General features: G+C 44.9%; 2 protein-coding genes across 2 annotated transcripts; one reads left to right on the plus strand and one right to left on the minus strand.

Moving 5' to 3' along the window:
• Nucleotides 1–2,518: 2,518 nt before the first annotated feature.
• LOC147967993 (uncharacterized) lies at nucleotides 2,519–3,984 on the plus strand. The gene is made up of 4 exons (XM_087523347.1): nucleotides 2,519–2,593; nucleotides 2,689–2,832; nucleotides 3,239–3,598; nucleotides 3,649–3,984. The coding sequence occupies exons 1-4, from the start codon at nucleotides 2,519–2,521 to the stop codon at nucleotides 3,982–3,984; spliced, it is 915 nt and encodes a 304-aa protein (XP_087379473.1).
• Nucleotides 3,985–5,913: 1,929 nt separating this feature from the next.
• LOC147967994 (uncharacterized) lies at nucleotides 5,914–8,947 on the minus strand. The gene is made up of 4 exons (XM_087523348.1): nucleotides 7,705–8,947; nucleotides 7,409–7,623; nucleotides 6,274–7,224; nucleotides 5,914–6,186 (listed from the first exon to the last, which is right to left on the minus strand). Exons 1-4 carry the CDS (start codon nucleotides 8,945–8,947, stop codon nucleotides 5,914–5,916), a joined length of 2,682 nt encoding a protein of 893 aa, XP_087379474.1.
• Between the last annotated feature and the right edge of the window lie 5,481 nt (nucleotides 8,948–14,428).

The following is a 14,428-nucleotide window of genomic DNA, read 5'->3' on the forward strand; positions in this document are numbered from 1 at the left end:
CTAGCCTCTGCATCTGGGCGATGCATACGGCCACTTTATTAATTATTCTTACACTTACAAAGTCATACAATAGTAAGACTAAAGCCGTTGTCTAAGCAACAAACTGTCGCTATACCTATCCAATTGATGAAGGGGCGCATATAGCCTGGGCCTAATACCAAACAGACATTGCAGCCAAGCCTAACATCTAAGACCTGAGACCCCAACCTAGCCACTTGTCGGGTCTGGGACACACACTGGTCCGGCGTGCTCTCAAAGGCCACCGCCGCCAACTGCCACCGCTCCATCTTCAGAAATGTACTAATGCATCAACCTTGCTCGGTCTAGCTATCGTCGACGCCACCATGGTGCCCAATGGCACCTCCTCCCTGCACGAAAATAGCTGAGCACGTCGCGGTCGCCATTGATACACCTCTGTGCCATGCTGTCAAGTACCACCAGCCGACACAGCTTGAAGTCCTTGGAAGATCTGTCGTACGTAGCACCTGCCGACCAGCCATGACAAAGCGTAGCACCCATCGGTCAGGCATGACTTGACATCTCCACCAAAGCTCCGTGCAAGACGAAGCCGCTCCACCTCCTGCCTCTGACTTCTAGTGCTGCTCCACAAACAATGCTCCCAAGAGAGAAACGACACCGCAGTGCCGCCATCATCTGATCTAGAACACCAGATCCTAGGGTTTCCCCCGGAGCAGCACGAGTGGGTCGACAGTAGTTACACGACGATGCCTTCATCAAGGTAACGGCGTAGAACACCGTCATCGCCTGCCGTTGGCTCGGTTTTCACCGGCAACCATGTCTCCCCAACTCGCAGCCGGGACTAGATGATGGATCTCGAGATCCGATCACCAAGCTTCTGGCCGGCCACCGCCGATGAAGAAGATGACCACCACCACTGGCTACACCGTCTAGATCAGATCTGCCATGGGTGCCGCCAAGCAGTCCACCAGGCCCTCGACGCCGCCGCCGATCTAAAGCCAGATGACATGCCGCCGAAGACCGCATCCCGCCACCGCCCGATCCAGGCCAGCCGCAGCAGCAGCCGTCCGTGGACCAAGGCAGGGCCGAGCACCGCTGCCGTCGAAGCCAACGCTGTCACTTCTAGATCGGCCGCACCTCCATGCATGTTGGGGCCCCGCCACCCCTGAGACGCGGGAGGGAGGAAGAGCCCCCGCCACCGTCGTCGGCCTCCGGGCGCAAGCCGGCGGCGTCCTCCGGCGGCGGCGGGAGGAGGGGAGGAAGATGGGCTAGGCCCCGACAGCGGCTAGGGCTGGGAACCACTTGAGTCACCCGAGCAAGGGGCGACGCGGACCTTGGCAAAGTGCAAAATCAGGTCGCCTGTTCACGAAAGAAAATACAGTAAGATGTTGTATTTTGGCAAGCCAAATGCGCTCAACAAGAACCAATCAAGCAATTAGCTTGCATAGTACAGAAACACCAAGCCTAGATAGATGGTCAACCTTTCATTTGTAGCTGTTGGTGGCCTCAGAGATCACTGTTTGTTCACAGTATCTAGGACCATATCAATTTCGTTTTCAAGCTTATCATCTGCCCACTCCTGTGATAAAGAATAGTGTTTTCCCTCTGGTAAATATAGGTATCTAAAGGTGAAGTTCTCTGGATTTACTTACAATCACCAGGAGTGTTACCTTAACAACAGATGGGTATTCTGATAATGTGATAAAACCTTTCCTGCAAGAATTTTTGTGCTAAGGAAGACGCTGTCATAACTCTTTTGTTACATACGGCATGAATGGGGAGCGACTAGAATAGAAGAATAGGTTTAGGTGCAAAAATAGAAAAATCGATTCCGGGCCATCGGATGGACCATGCATGGTACAGATTGTACTGAGTGGAATCTGTGCGCACAATTGACATTCGAGTCCCTTGCTCCTAGCTATTTTCCTCCTGACACCCTTCTTCTTCGAGTCCCTCCTAGCGGCAGCACAAGCCCCTCCAACCCTATCCCTCCGCCACACCTGGCCGATGCCGCCGCCCGCCGACGATGATTCGTGAGCTCGTAGAGGATCTACTCCTCAGTCAGTAGCCGCTGATGCATCTCGCCGCCCGCCCGACCGCGAACCCCCTTGCAACGGCGACGTAACCATGGCCACGGTGATGAGTTCCACTAGTCCTAAGTGAATTGCATAAAACCACCACATTTCAGCTTAGGTTTGCAGGAAACACTCTTCTATGTTTTTGCTGCAGAAAACACTGATTTCTTTTTCTAATCTTTTGCAGAAAGCACCAAACCTCCTTTCGGCCCGTTTAAGCACTATTATGACAGGTGGAACCCTGTCTTGTCGACGTGGCTCACGGCCGTGAGCTGACGCCGTCTAACGGTGCTACAGTGCCCGCCGGTGCGCCGATAGAAACCATCTTAGCTCTCTCATCTACCTCGCCCTCTCCTCTCGTCACTCTGCTCTCCTCTCGTCACTCTGCTCTCCTCTCCTCACTCTGTTCTTCTCTCCCGACGCCGCCACAACGCCGGCCACCGTTCTGCTGCTCCCCCGTGGCCATGGTGTCGTGGAGCGACGAGACCAGTGAGGATTCAATCATGAACATCTCCTCCTCCTGCGATGGCATCACCAAGGTCAGTTTGCTACAGCTAGGGTTAGGGTTAGTGATTTGGGGATTTTGTGAATGAGCTCGAGCTGAACCTAGGTTTATCTTTGCTTGCTCTCGCAGCTTCCAGCTACGATGCACGATCCGAATTTCAATGGCACTAACGCAGATGTGAATGTTTTGTGCGAACACGACGAGCCGGCCGAGCGCTTAGTTGCATTTGAAGGGATGCACACTGGCAGGAGGTTTCTAGGATGTGCTAAGAAGGTATGATCCTTTATAAGTGAAGGTGTTCATTGCTGAATGTGCTAACATTGGTATTTCTTTACCTTTACCTGACATGCCTTGTCATCAGATGGTACACATTGTTTATTGTGGTTAGTGATTACTGCTTTGTTTATCAAGTTGTTAAGCTTGGTTAAGTGCTTAGTCTTTGTTTAACTTGTTTTATCCAGTGAGTGGATGGTTGTCATTGTTTATTATGGTCAGTGCTTAATTACTTGTTTAACAGTGGTCATTGTTTATTTTTTTGCTGTGTGATATGTTTGCTGCACATATTAGACCCCCTGAACATGTTAGCTTATGGATTATGGCACTTAACAGTGGTCTTCAGCCTACTCACTTAGATGATTCTTTATTGTTTTATTGGAGCGTTTTATTGTTTATTTTACAGGAAGGCATAAACTGTGGAGTAGTTCAATGGATTGATTTTGAATGGCCAGACTCAATGGAGAAGGCATTGGCCAAGTTATGGGATATGTATGAGGAGAGTAAGTCAGGTAGGACCAATGACAATCTGGAGAGTTCCTTTGTAATTCACAACCTGACAGAAGAGAAGAAGAAACTACAGGAGAATTATGACAGTCTGTATGCTGATGTCAATGCTCTCTTGGATGCCCAGCAACAGAGGGGTCTAGAGTTGAGCAATCAGAAGGAGCAGAAGAAATTTCTTGATGTGAAGATTGCAGAGCTAGAAACTGTAGTGGGCAACTTGAAGTCAGAGCTGGCAAAGAAAGAGGAGGAGAAGAAGAAAGTACAGGAGGACTATGGTATGCTGATGTCAATGCTCTCTTGGATGCCCAGCAGCAGAAGGGTGTGGAGTTAAACAATCAGAAGGAGCAGAAGGAATATGTTGATTTGAAGATTGCTGAGCTAGAAACTTTAGTGGGCAACTTGAAGGCAGAGCTGTCAAAGCAAGAGGAGGAGAAGAAGAAGCTGCTGCAAAAGTATGAGACTCTAGTGAACCTGACAGGTGCTCAAGCCAATGTGATTAGGAACTTGAAGTTCAATCATTTGAAGGAGAAGGAAAGGCTGACAGAAGAGAGGCTTAAATTGCAGCATCACATTTCTGAGCTTCAAAAGTCTGAGGAGAAGATAAAGCAGAAGCTTCAGGGGGTGAAGGCCATCTTAGATGAGTAGGGGTGTCTTCTAGTATGATAATCATCTATCTATATGTAGATGATAGTCTTCTATGCAAAACTTTAGTATGAACTTGGTCCTCAACTACTTTAACTATGTATTTTGTGATCCAAGGTGTTGGATCCAGCAGTGTTGTAATGTAGATGATAATCATCTATTTAGTACTGTAGTTTGAATTTGTGAACCCGGTAATTTAAGTGTGTATGTTGTGATCCATTGTGTTGGATCCAACCTTGATGAACCTTAATGAATGTGAGTCAAATTTGATGTTATATGCTTTATGTGCTTAGTACAATTTGGTTTTATATGGTGATTTAAGTATGTATGTTGTGATCCATTGTGTTGGATCCAACCTTGATGAACCTTAATGAATGTGAGTCAAATTTGATGTTATATGCTTTATGTGCTTAGTATAATTTGGTTTTATATGGTTTAGATGATTATCATCTATTCAGTATTTGAGTATGAATCTGTCAACCAAGTAATTTAACTTACTATTTTGTCATCAATGGGGTTGGATCCAATTTGACCAAGATTTGATCGATTCATCGAGAGAATGGGTCAAGGGGTACCTTGACCACCATTTCATCGATTCATCGACAGAATGGCCCTAGGGGTACCTTGACCACCATTTCATTGATTCATCGACAGAATGGCCCTAGGGGCACCTTGACCCTCATGTCATCGATTCATTGACAGATTTGCCCTAGGGGTAACTTGACCACCATTTCATCGATTCATCGACAGAATGGCCCTAGGGGCACCTTGACCCTCATGTCATCGATTCATCGACAGATTGGCCCTAGGGGTATCTTGACCACCATTTCATCGATTCATCGACAGAATGGCCCTAGGGGCACCTTGACCCTCATGTCATCGATTCATCGACAGATTGGCCCTAGGGGTACCTTGACCACCATTTCATCGATTCATCAACAGAATAGCCCTAGGGGTACCTTGACCCTCATGTCATTGATTCATCGACAGAATGGCCCTAGGGGTACCTTGACCACCATTTCATCGATTCACCGATAGAATGGCCCTAGAGGTACCTTGACCACCATTTCATCGACTCATCGACAGAATGGCCCTAGGGGCACCTTGACCCTCATGTCATCGATTCATCGACAGATTGGCCCTAGGGGTACCTTGACCACCATTTCATCGATTCATCGATAAAATGGCCCTCGGGCTACCTTGACCCTCATGTCATCGATTCATCGACAGAATGGCCCTAGGGGTACCTTGACCACCATTTCATCGATTCATCGACAGAATGGCCCTAGGGGTACCTTGACCCTCATGTCATCGATTCATCGACAGAATGGCCCTAGGGGTACCTTGACCACCATTTCATCGATTCATCGATAGAATGTCCCTAGGGGTACCTTGACCGTCATGTCGTTGATTCATCGACAGAATGGCCCTAGGGGTACCTTGACCACCATTTCATCGATTCATCGACAGAATGGCCCTAGGGGTACCTTGACCCTCATGTCATCGATTCATCGACAAATTGGCCCTAGGGGTACCTTGACCACCATTTCATCGATTCATCGACAGAATGGCCCTAGGGGCACCTTGACCACCATCATCAACAAGTGTTTAATTTTACTAATAGCAAGACCATCATCAACAAGTGTTTAATTTTCCTAATAGCAAGACCATCATCAAGTGTTTAATTTTCTAACAGCAAGACCATCATATGGATCAAATTGAACATGGTAGCAGCCAGACCATCATATTGATCATCAAATTGAACATGATAACAGCAAGAACAACATCATAGTGCATAATTCTCATAAAAGCAAGACCATCAATAGTAGTTATTACAGTACCATAACATCAAATCATCATAAGTTCCCAAAATAGATCATAGCAATTAGCAGTTTTGCCTGATCACATCATCAATAGTTTTTCCAAAGCACATTAGTTCCCTGAAGCATAAAAGTAATCCTTCAGCCTTGATGGTTTCTTCCTCTGTCTTGGTGCCAAGAAGGATGTCCTAGCTGGAGTTGCTGAGTTGCTTGGCCTCCTAGCTGGAGCTGCTGAGCTGCTTGGCCTGCTTGCTAGAGCTGCTGTGCTGCTTGGCCTGCTTGCTGGAGCTGCTGTGCTGCTTGCCACTGGTGGTGTCCTGTTTGCTGGAGCTGCAACAAATGAAGCTGCAGTAGTAGATGTGGTACCCTCCTCTGTCCTGTTTGACTGCATTTGAAAATGGCAGCAAGTTAATACATTCAAAGTGGTACAAAACAGAAATAGATGACAGCAAGTATGCCAACAGAGACTAACCTCATGCATGTTCTTTCTCATTGCTAGAGCTGGCTTTAGTGTTTTGTGGAAAGATGTGTATCTGTGACCCACAAGATTGCAATTGCTGCATGTAATTGATGCCATCCTAGATGTATCTTTAGGTGCTGGTAGCTCAAATTGGCTCCTTCTCCTTTTGGTTTGCTTCTTCCCTGGTTTATCCTTGGAAACTGGGGGTTCTATGTCTCTAGTTTTGGTCTTAGGCCAGAGGTCAGGTCCAGGTACAGGAAATATGATGGGACTATATGCAGCCAGATACATAGGCTTTTTGAAGAAGTCATGCACAAAATCTTCAGGCCTTAATTTGGCTTTGGTAATAGCAGAGACTGCATGATTGCATGGCACTACAGTCATATCCCATTTTCTGCACCCACATGTCATGTGCTGCAAGTTAACTGCATAGGTATTCTCATTGCTTGTCACTTGGTAAATATTTGGCCCAGCCATCAATGCTTGACAGTTCCTAGAGTGTTTCTTTGCTTCTTCAAGTAACTCAGCATATGTTGGACATATTTCCCACTTGGCTAACTCTGTCTTACTCCTATTTGTATTGAACCTGACCATCAACTTAGTCCTGATTCCATCTACCATGGTCTTTATTGGTTTACCCCTCACATCTAATATCATCTTGTTGAACACCTCACTAATATTGTTGACAACTAGGTTAGTTTTGCAGTTGAAGTCCATGGCATATCTAGCCCAAGCATGTCTAGGAATTTTATTTAACCAAGTCCAGGCAGCCTTACACTCTACTTTAAGAGCGTCCATTGCATCAAGATGGCCATGTTCAGTATAGGAGTAACTTGCCTTATCCATGAACTTCTTTAATTCTGACCCCCTAAAACCAGCAGTCTGGAAATTTTGGTAGATGTGTCTAAGGCAGAATCTTTGGGGGCAATTGGGGAAAACTTGACTCACAGCTTTCAGAAGACCCTATTTGGAGAAATTACCAAACTTACTAATAAGAAAAGAATATTAACTACTTCTACCAATTAGTATGAACTACTTATAACAACTAGTGATGAGCAATGAAAATATTAACTACTTCTAGCAATTACTATGAAATACTTATATGAACTAGTAATGACCAATGAATACTAAGCAAATTATATATTACCTTCTGTCTATCAGAGATTATGGTGTAAAACCCAAATCTCCCAGATTCTCCACCAATAGCTGCCTTCAGTTCTGTGAGAAACCAGGTCCAACTCTTTGTGTCTTCTTTGTCCACAACTCCAAAGGCAATGGGATAGATGTTATTATTCCCATCCCTTCCTGTGGAAGCAAGGATTTGTTGGCCAGTTGAGAGCTTGATGAAACATCCATTCACACCTGCAATGGCACACAAGATATGTTATAAACAAAGTATGGTGCACCACATTTATGTCATATATAACACAGTTTAGTAGTCACCTATGAATGGCCTGCATCCATTCAGAAATCCCTCCTTGTAAGCATTCAAACATATGAACAAACCATGGAACCTTGGATTGATGCTTGGATGTTCTTTTAGGAACTTAGTAGTGACAATGCACCTACTACCTGGATTGGTGTCTAACAAAGCCTGCATGTAATCCCTTATCCTGGTGTATTGCCCCCTCTGATCTCCTTGCACCACCTTAATAGCATTGTTCTTAGCCCTGTAGGCCATATGAGTGCTTGTCTCAACTCCATACTTGCTCTTCAGATTTTGCATTATTGTACTTATTAGTGTGTTCAAGTCTGTTCTTATTGCTTCTAAAACTTCATGTGTAACCCACTTTGTAGTCACCTTGGTGCTCTCTGCTACAGCTGGACATGTGTGCAACAAATTAGTTTTCCTAATGCAGAAAGTTTTCTCTTTTCCCACCACAGAAGATGCAATGAAGAAAGGGCAGTCTTCATGTGTGCACACAGCTATAATTCTGTCATTGCAGTTCCTATGAAACTGATAGTTTCTGTTCTGTGCTATGTGGAAAGTGAGAAGTGCCCTTCTAAATTGGTACACATTATCAAAGCATAACTTCTTAGCAAACTGCAGCTCTGGGCTCTCTCTATCCTCATGATACCATACCCTTGGTTTGGGTTTTTTAGCCCTAGACTTACTGCCTAGCACAAATGCTAGGGGTACAGCCCCATCATCTTGCTCCTCCTTCAAATCACCAGGATCTAGATCCTCATCAGATGATGGTACCCAAACATCCTCAAACTGTTGCTCCAAACTAGCATGTGATCTTGTGGTTGGCCTCTTTCTTACTTTCAACTTCTTCCTCTTTTGCCCCTGTGGTAGCACCTCCTTTTCAAGTTCCTCATGATCTCCATGCTCCTCTTGCTCTGCATTTTCCTCATGCACTTCCTCTTGTATCTCATAAGGTTCATCTACATCTGTGTCACCTTCAAAATGTAAGAGTGGGTCCTCTCTCTGCCTCTTTAGCTCAGCCATCCTAGCCATGAAATCCTCATCTTCCTCCAAGTCAGAGTCATCTTTAGTTAGTAGCATAGGAAGTTTTCTTTTCACTGCCTGCACCCTCTCAACATTCTTCTGATGCTGCTTAAATCTCTGAATTTTTGATCTCCTTCTAAGCTCCATACTTCTTTCTAACTCCTGTTGCTCCATGTCAACATCATCTCCATTGCCTTGCTCAATATCAACATCTGCTTCATTGCCTTGCTCCATATCAACATTGTGGCTCTGCTATGTGGAGAAAAACTGGATTGGTTCAGGCTCCTCAACTACTGCATCTCTTTTTGATACTTTGGATGGTGACTTGTACAACACCCCAACATCATTCACCTCATATACAGTGCTCTCTCCAACATTGCCTATAGGAACTTGCTGATCACAAATATAACCTCTGTTTATATCTGCAGGTCTGGGCTCACTACCCCTAACTATTGTCAGGTTTACTATGTTCTGATCTTTATTGGCAATGTCATCCAGCATCTCATCCACCTTGTCATCATCACATATCTCCTCCAAACCAGCTACTCCCAACCCATCATCCCTCACATAATACATATAGTCTTTACTTCCACATCCTGCTGTCTCTATGAGTGCTAACAGATTGAAAAAAGTGATGTCTGAAACACACATAGTCCTTTCCAAGTTATCCATGTCATGAAAGTGCAGTCTAACCTCCCAAACATCATCAAACAAGCTACAAAAAGGAACAATTCTTGTACTTATTAATTAAATAGTATAACACTAACTACAAACAATACAAGTGACATATTTAAAATATACTATGCATACCAATTTCAATAAGAGCTAACTGTGACCCTAATGTCTACTAAATAAACAGTGCATCCTAACCCAAATAGCAATTAAAATCACAAAAATTATCACTATATTCTCTCCTAAACAGAGCATACTAATATCACTACAATCTAATTTAGAGAGCAGATGAACACTTAGTACTAGGCAAAAGATCCATTTTTGATTTACACACCTAACCCAAGGCTGTGCTGCTTGCCACTACAATCTAAACAGAGCATTCTAACCCAAATAGCAATTAAAATCACAAAAAGTATCAATATATTCTCTCCTAAACAGAGCATACTAATATCACTACAATCTAATGTTGTGTTTACACACCTAACCCTAACCCTGACTATGGAATCGACAGAAAATGGGGGGTGGGGGAGGCAGAGGAGATATCTTACTCCACACCACCGAATGCAGATGCCCAGTGGTGGCTCCCCGTCGGAGTAGCCTGCACAGCACGGGCCAGAGCGCCGGCGGCGCGGTACTCCACCGACGGGGATGATGGTCTGCTCCGCGGGCCCTGGCTATGGTAAGAGCTATCGCAGACCTCCTCGGGTGGCTTTGGATCTCTGCCGCCAAACAACCCTCCTGCGCCGTCGCCACCTCCGCCATCCACTCCGCCGCCGGCGTCCGGGCGCGCCGTTGCCATGAATGAGACAAAGATAGAGGAGAGCGCGCCGTTGCGGGGATGGTGGGGAAAATTTCAGATGCGGGAGAGGTGTCGATTCGATCTGGTCTCTTGACCTAGCGGGGGCGTCGGTCGGCACTGTAGCGCCGTTAGACGGTGTCAGCTCGCGACCGTGAGCCACGTCGACAAGACAGGGTCCCACCTGTCATAATAGTGCTTAAACTGGCCGAACAGGAGGTTTGGTGCTTTCTGCAAAAGATTAGAAAAAAATCAGTGTTTTCTGCAGCAAAAACGTAGAAGAGTGTTTCCTGCAAACCTAAGCTGAAATGTGGTGGTTTTCTGCAATCCACTCACTAGTCCTCAAGCTTTCTTCCCCCTCCCTCCTTCAGAGAGTGCAAAGCCTCCACACGGCTGACTTCCCGTGCAGCAATTCGTCTCTTCCCCCCTACCCCTTGTTTAGAGGTATTCCTCTCTCCCCTTGCCCCTCACTATTCTCTTTCTTGTGTGGCGCCTCTGTTCTCCCTCGGATGGCCTCTCTTCTCCCCCCCTTGTTTGTTCTCTCATGAAATTCCTGCAAACCGAGCCACTGTAGCGACCAGACCTCAAACGGTCCAATCTCTGTGCTTAGGTGTCATCCCTGGATCAGTAATGCTGACACCACACAATACTTGAAGGAATTATAATAGAGTAGCAATCACACACTTATTACATCGAGTGTCTCAAAAGAGAACTTATTATAATAAATATGGCTTAAGGCCATCTAATAACGATAACAGCGGAAGGCTTGGAAGATAAGTGAGTCCATCAACTCCAACGGCATCATTGAGTATAGAACCACGACCTAAAAACTCCTTAATCGTCGCCTGAAAAGTCTGCAACATTAACGTTGCAGCTCGAAACGGGTCAGCACATGGAATATGCTGGCAATGTAACACATAGAGAGCAATGAAAGAATAAGGCTATACTACATGCATATTTGGCTGGTGGAAAGCTCTATGGTTACAGTTTTTGCGTAAAGCCAATTTTTCCCTACTACAAAGGAATAAATTTTATTTAACTATCATGGTGGTTGTTAAACATTGAGAATGGTTGACAGCATTCTCAATCCCAATTAAGCATCATCATTAAACAAAACCCAACAAAATTAATTAGAGTAACATGATGAGATTCACATGATAATCCAGGTACTAGATACTCAAGATGTCCATAACCGGGGACACGGCTAACCATGATTAGTTTATACACTCTGCAGAGGTTTGCACACTTTTCCCCACAAGACTCGATCTCCTTCGTTGGGATTCTCGCACTACATGTTGTTTGAGAAAAGGATGACCGAGACATAGTCTTTCAGAAGCGCTAGCACCTTACGATCGGGTAGACCGTTACACCTACTTTCCCCTACATCTGCTAGTCTACCACTGTAAGAGTTCGCACGACTTAATCAACTATGCTAGAGCCCATAATAGCTTGTGGCTACACACGGAAGTTTCTAGCATGAATAATCTCATGATCCCTTTGAGCCTGGGTGGCGGTCCAAAAGAAAACAGGCAATCGCTGGAATACCCAGGTGCCTCAATCCACCCAGATGTGTATTTAAGTTGCTACCTTAGATAAACCTTTAATTTAACAATCTCACATCTGTCAGGGATTTCACTCACCCAATCCACATCTACTAGCATAGCATGGCATAATAAGCAAACATAGAAGTCACTCCCAAAGGTTTGATAATAACAGGTAATAGGTACTACCTCAACTACTTCCCAAACCCACAATTTAATTAGATCCTAATCATGCAATGTGTGAGGATTGATCTAATGCAATAAAACTGGGTAATTGGAAATATGAACAAAGTGTTACTTGCCTTGCTGATGATCCGCGAAACCTAGCGATTCGAAGTAGCAAGCGGCGCACTCCGGGTACTCTATCGCAAAAAAACAAGCATACAATAAGTACTCAACTAATGCACAGGTAAAACTCAAATAAGATATCTAACCAGAAAGTTCAACTTAAGAACTCCGGTTGGCAAAAATAATCAAATCGAACGAAGCAACGAAAGACAAACGGCAAAAGAAACAAGCTTCGTTTACTATTCTGGATCTAGGCCAATTTTTTACAGTGGCAAAAACTTGTTTGAGTTGGTTAAACAGAAAGAGGGTTTCGAGACGAAACTCTAGGCGCTTGAATCGCCTGATTTCGATAAACGAGCGAAAAGTTATACTAGAACGAAAAACGGATCAGGAATCACGATCAGAAAAATTGTGGATTTAATCCGAGAAAAAGAAAACGACGAACAGATTAACGAACGGACATTCGTTAATTGGATCTAAACAATGAACACGTTCGTTAAAACGAACGAACGAGCGAACGCTCGCTAATTAAATAAATCGGAAAAACCGATCTATTTAAAAAAATGAAACTAAAAAAATCGAATAAAACCGACGGAAAACCGATCGGTCTTTTGAGGAAAACCGGCGGCGGCGAGGTCTACCTCCGGCGACTCCGGCGAACGGTGGCGGCGGGGCAGCGGGGCGGCGGATGGCGGGGCGGCGGTGGCGCGGGGCGGCTACGGCGGCGGGTGGCGCGGCGCGGGGCGGCAGCGGGGCTAGGCTTAGGGTTTGGGGGAGGGGCGCGGCTTGGGCTGTCCCGGGCCTCTGGCGGCGCTACTTAAAGCCCCGGCCAGGCGGAGTCCTGGCCGGTTACGGCCCAGAGTCGGTTCGGACCCCTTTTTTTAATAATTACGCTCAGAAAAAAAACAAAAGGAAAACTAAACTGACTCCAAAAATCCCGAAATAAAATTTCCCCAGCTTCTAAAATCAAGCCGCACAGGATGAACATTTATTTCGGGCCTAAATGCAATTTTGAAAAACGCGCATTTTTCCTAAATTCAAATAAAATAGCAAATAAATCCAAAATAAAACCTTATTTGATTTTTTATTAAATCCTCAATATTTCTTTATTTTGGAAAAGTCATTTTATTCCCTCTCTCATATTTTGATAATAGAAATTATTAAAGATAAAATAAATAAAATCAAATGATCCTATTTTCAAAATTTGAGAAAACTCAAATATGAAAATAACGAAATCCCCAACTCTCTCCGCGGGTCCTTGAGTTGCGTAGAATTTTCTAGGATCAGCCAAAAATGCAATAAAATATGATATGCAATGATGATCTAATGTATAATATTCCAAATTGAAAATTTGGGATGTTACAAACCTACCCCCCTCAAGATGATTCTCGCCCTCGAGATTCGGGTTGGCTAGAAAATAGGTGAGGGTGGTCCTTTAACAATTCTTCCTCTCGCTCCCAGGTGGCTTCATCCTCCATGTGGTGGCTCCACTGAACTTTGCAAAACATTATAACCTTACTGCGGGTGACTCGGCTGGCATACTCTAAAATCTTGACTGGTTTCTCCTCATAGGTCAAATCACTGTCCAACTGAATTGCTTCCAGCGGCACTGTATCTCTCAGCGGTATATCAGCCATCTCCGCGTGGCACTTCTTCAACTGGGAAATGTGGAACACGTCGTGAACTCCTGACAATTCTTCGGGTAATTCCAACTTATAGGCTACTTCTCCCATACGCTCCTAAACTTTGTATGGGCCTACAAAATGTGGCGCTAACTTTCCCTTAACTCAAAAGCGCTTAACTCCTCGAAGTGGAGATACTCGAAGATAAACTCGGTCTCCGACTTCGTAAACTGTCTCCTTGCGTTTAGAATCTGCATAGCTCTTCTATCTGGATTGAGCTACCTTGAGCCTATCGCAAATCAATTTCACTTTCTGTTCAGACTCCTTAATTAGATTCGGTCCAAACAACTGGCGGTCTCCAACTTCATCCCACGACAATGGGGTCCTGCACCTCCTTCCATACGAGGCTTCGAAAGGGGCCATCTTCAAACTGGATTGATAATTGTTGTTGTAAGAAAACTCTGCATATGGCAAATTCTCGTCCCAACTAGATCCGTAATCTAGCGCACAAGCTCTCAGCATATCCTCCAAAATCTGATTGACTCTCTCGGTCTGTCCATCTATCTGCGGATGGAAAGTTGTACTGAATTCTAGCCTGGCACCCAAAGTTTCATGCAACTGATTCCAGAACTTTGAGGTAAATTGGGTTCCTCTATCTGATACAATGCTCCTTGGAACTCCATGCAGACATACAATTCTGGTCATGTATATCTTTGCCAACTTTGCACTGGTATAGGTAGTCTTCACTGGAATGAAATGAGCTACCTTTGTCAAACGATCAACTACAACCCATATT

This window comes from Triticum urartu, chromosome 5A, assembly GCF_056163025.1.
Source record: "Triticum urartu cultivar PI428250 chromosome 5A, HENAU_Tu73, whole genome shotgun sequence".
Taxonomy (NCBI): Eukaryota; Viridiplantae; Streptophyta; class Magnoliopsida; order Poales; family Poaceae; genus Triticum; species Triticum urartu.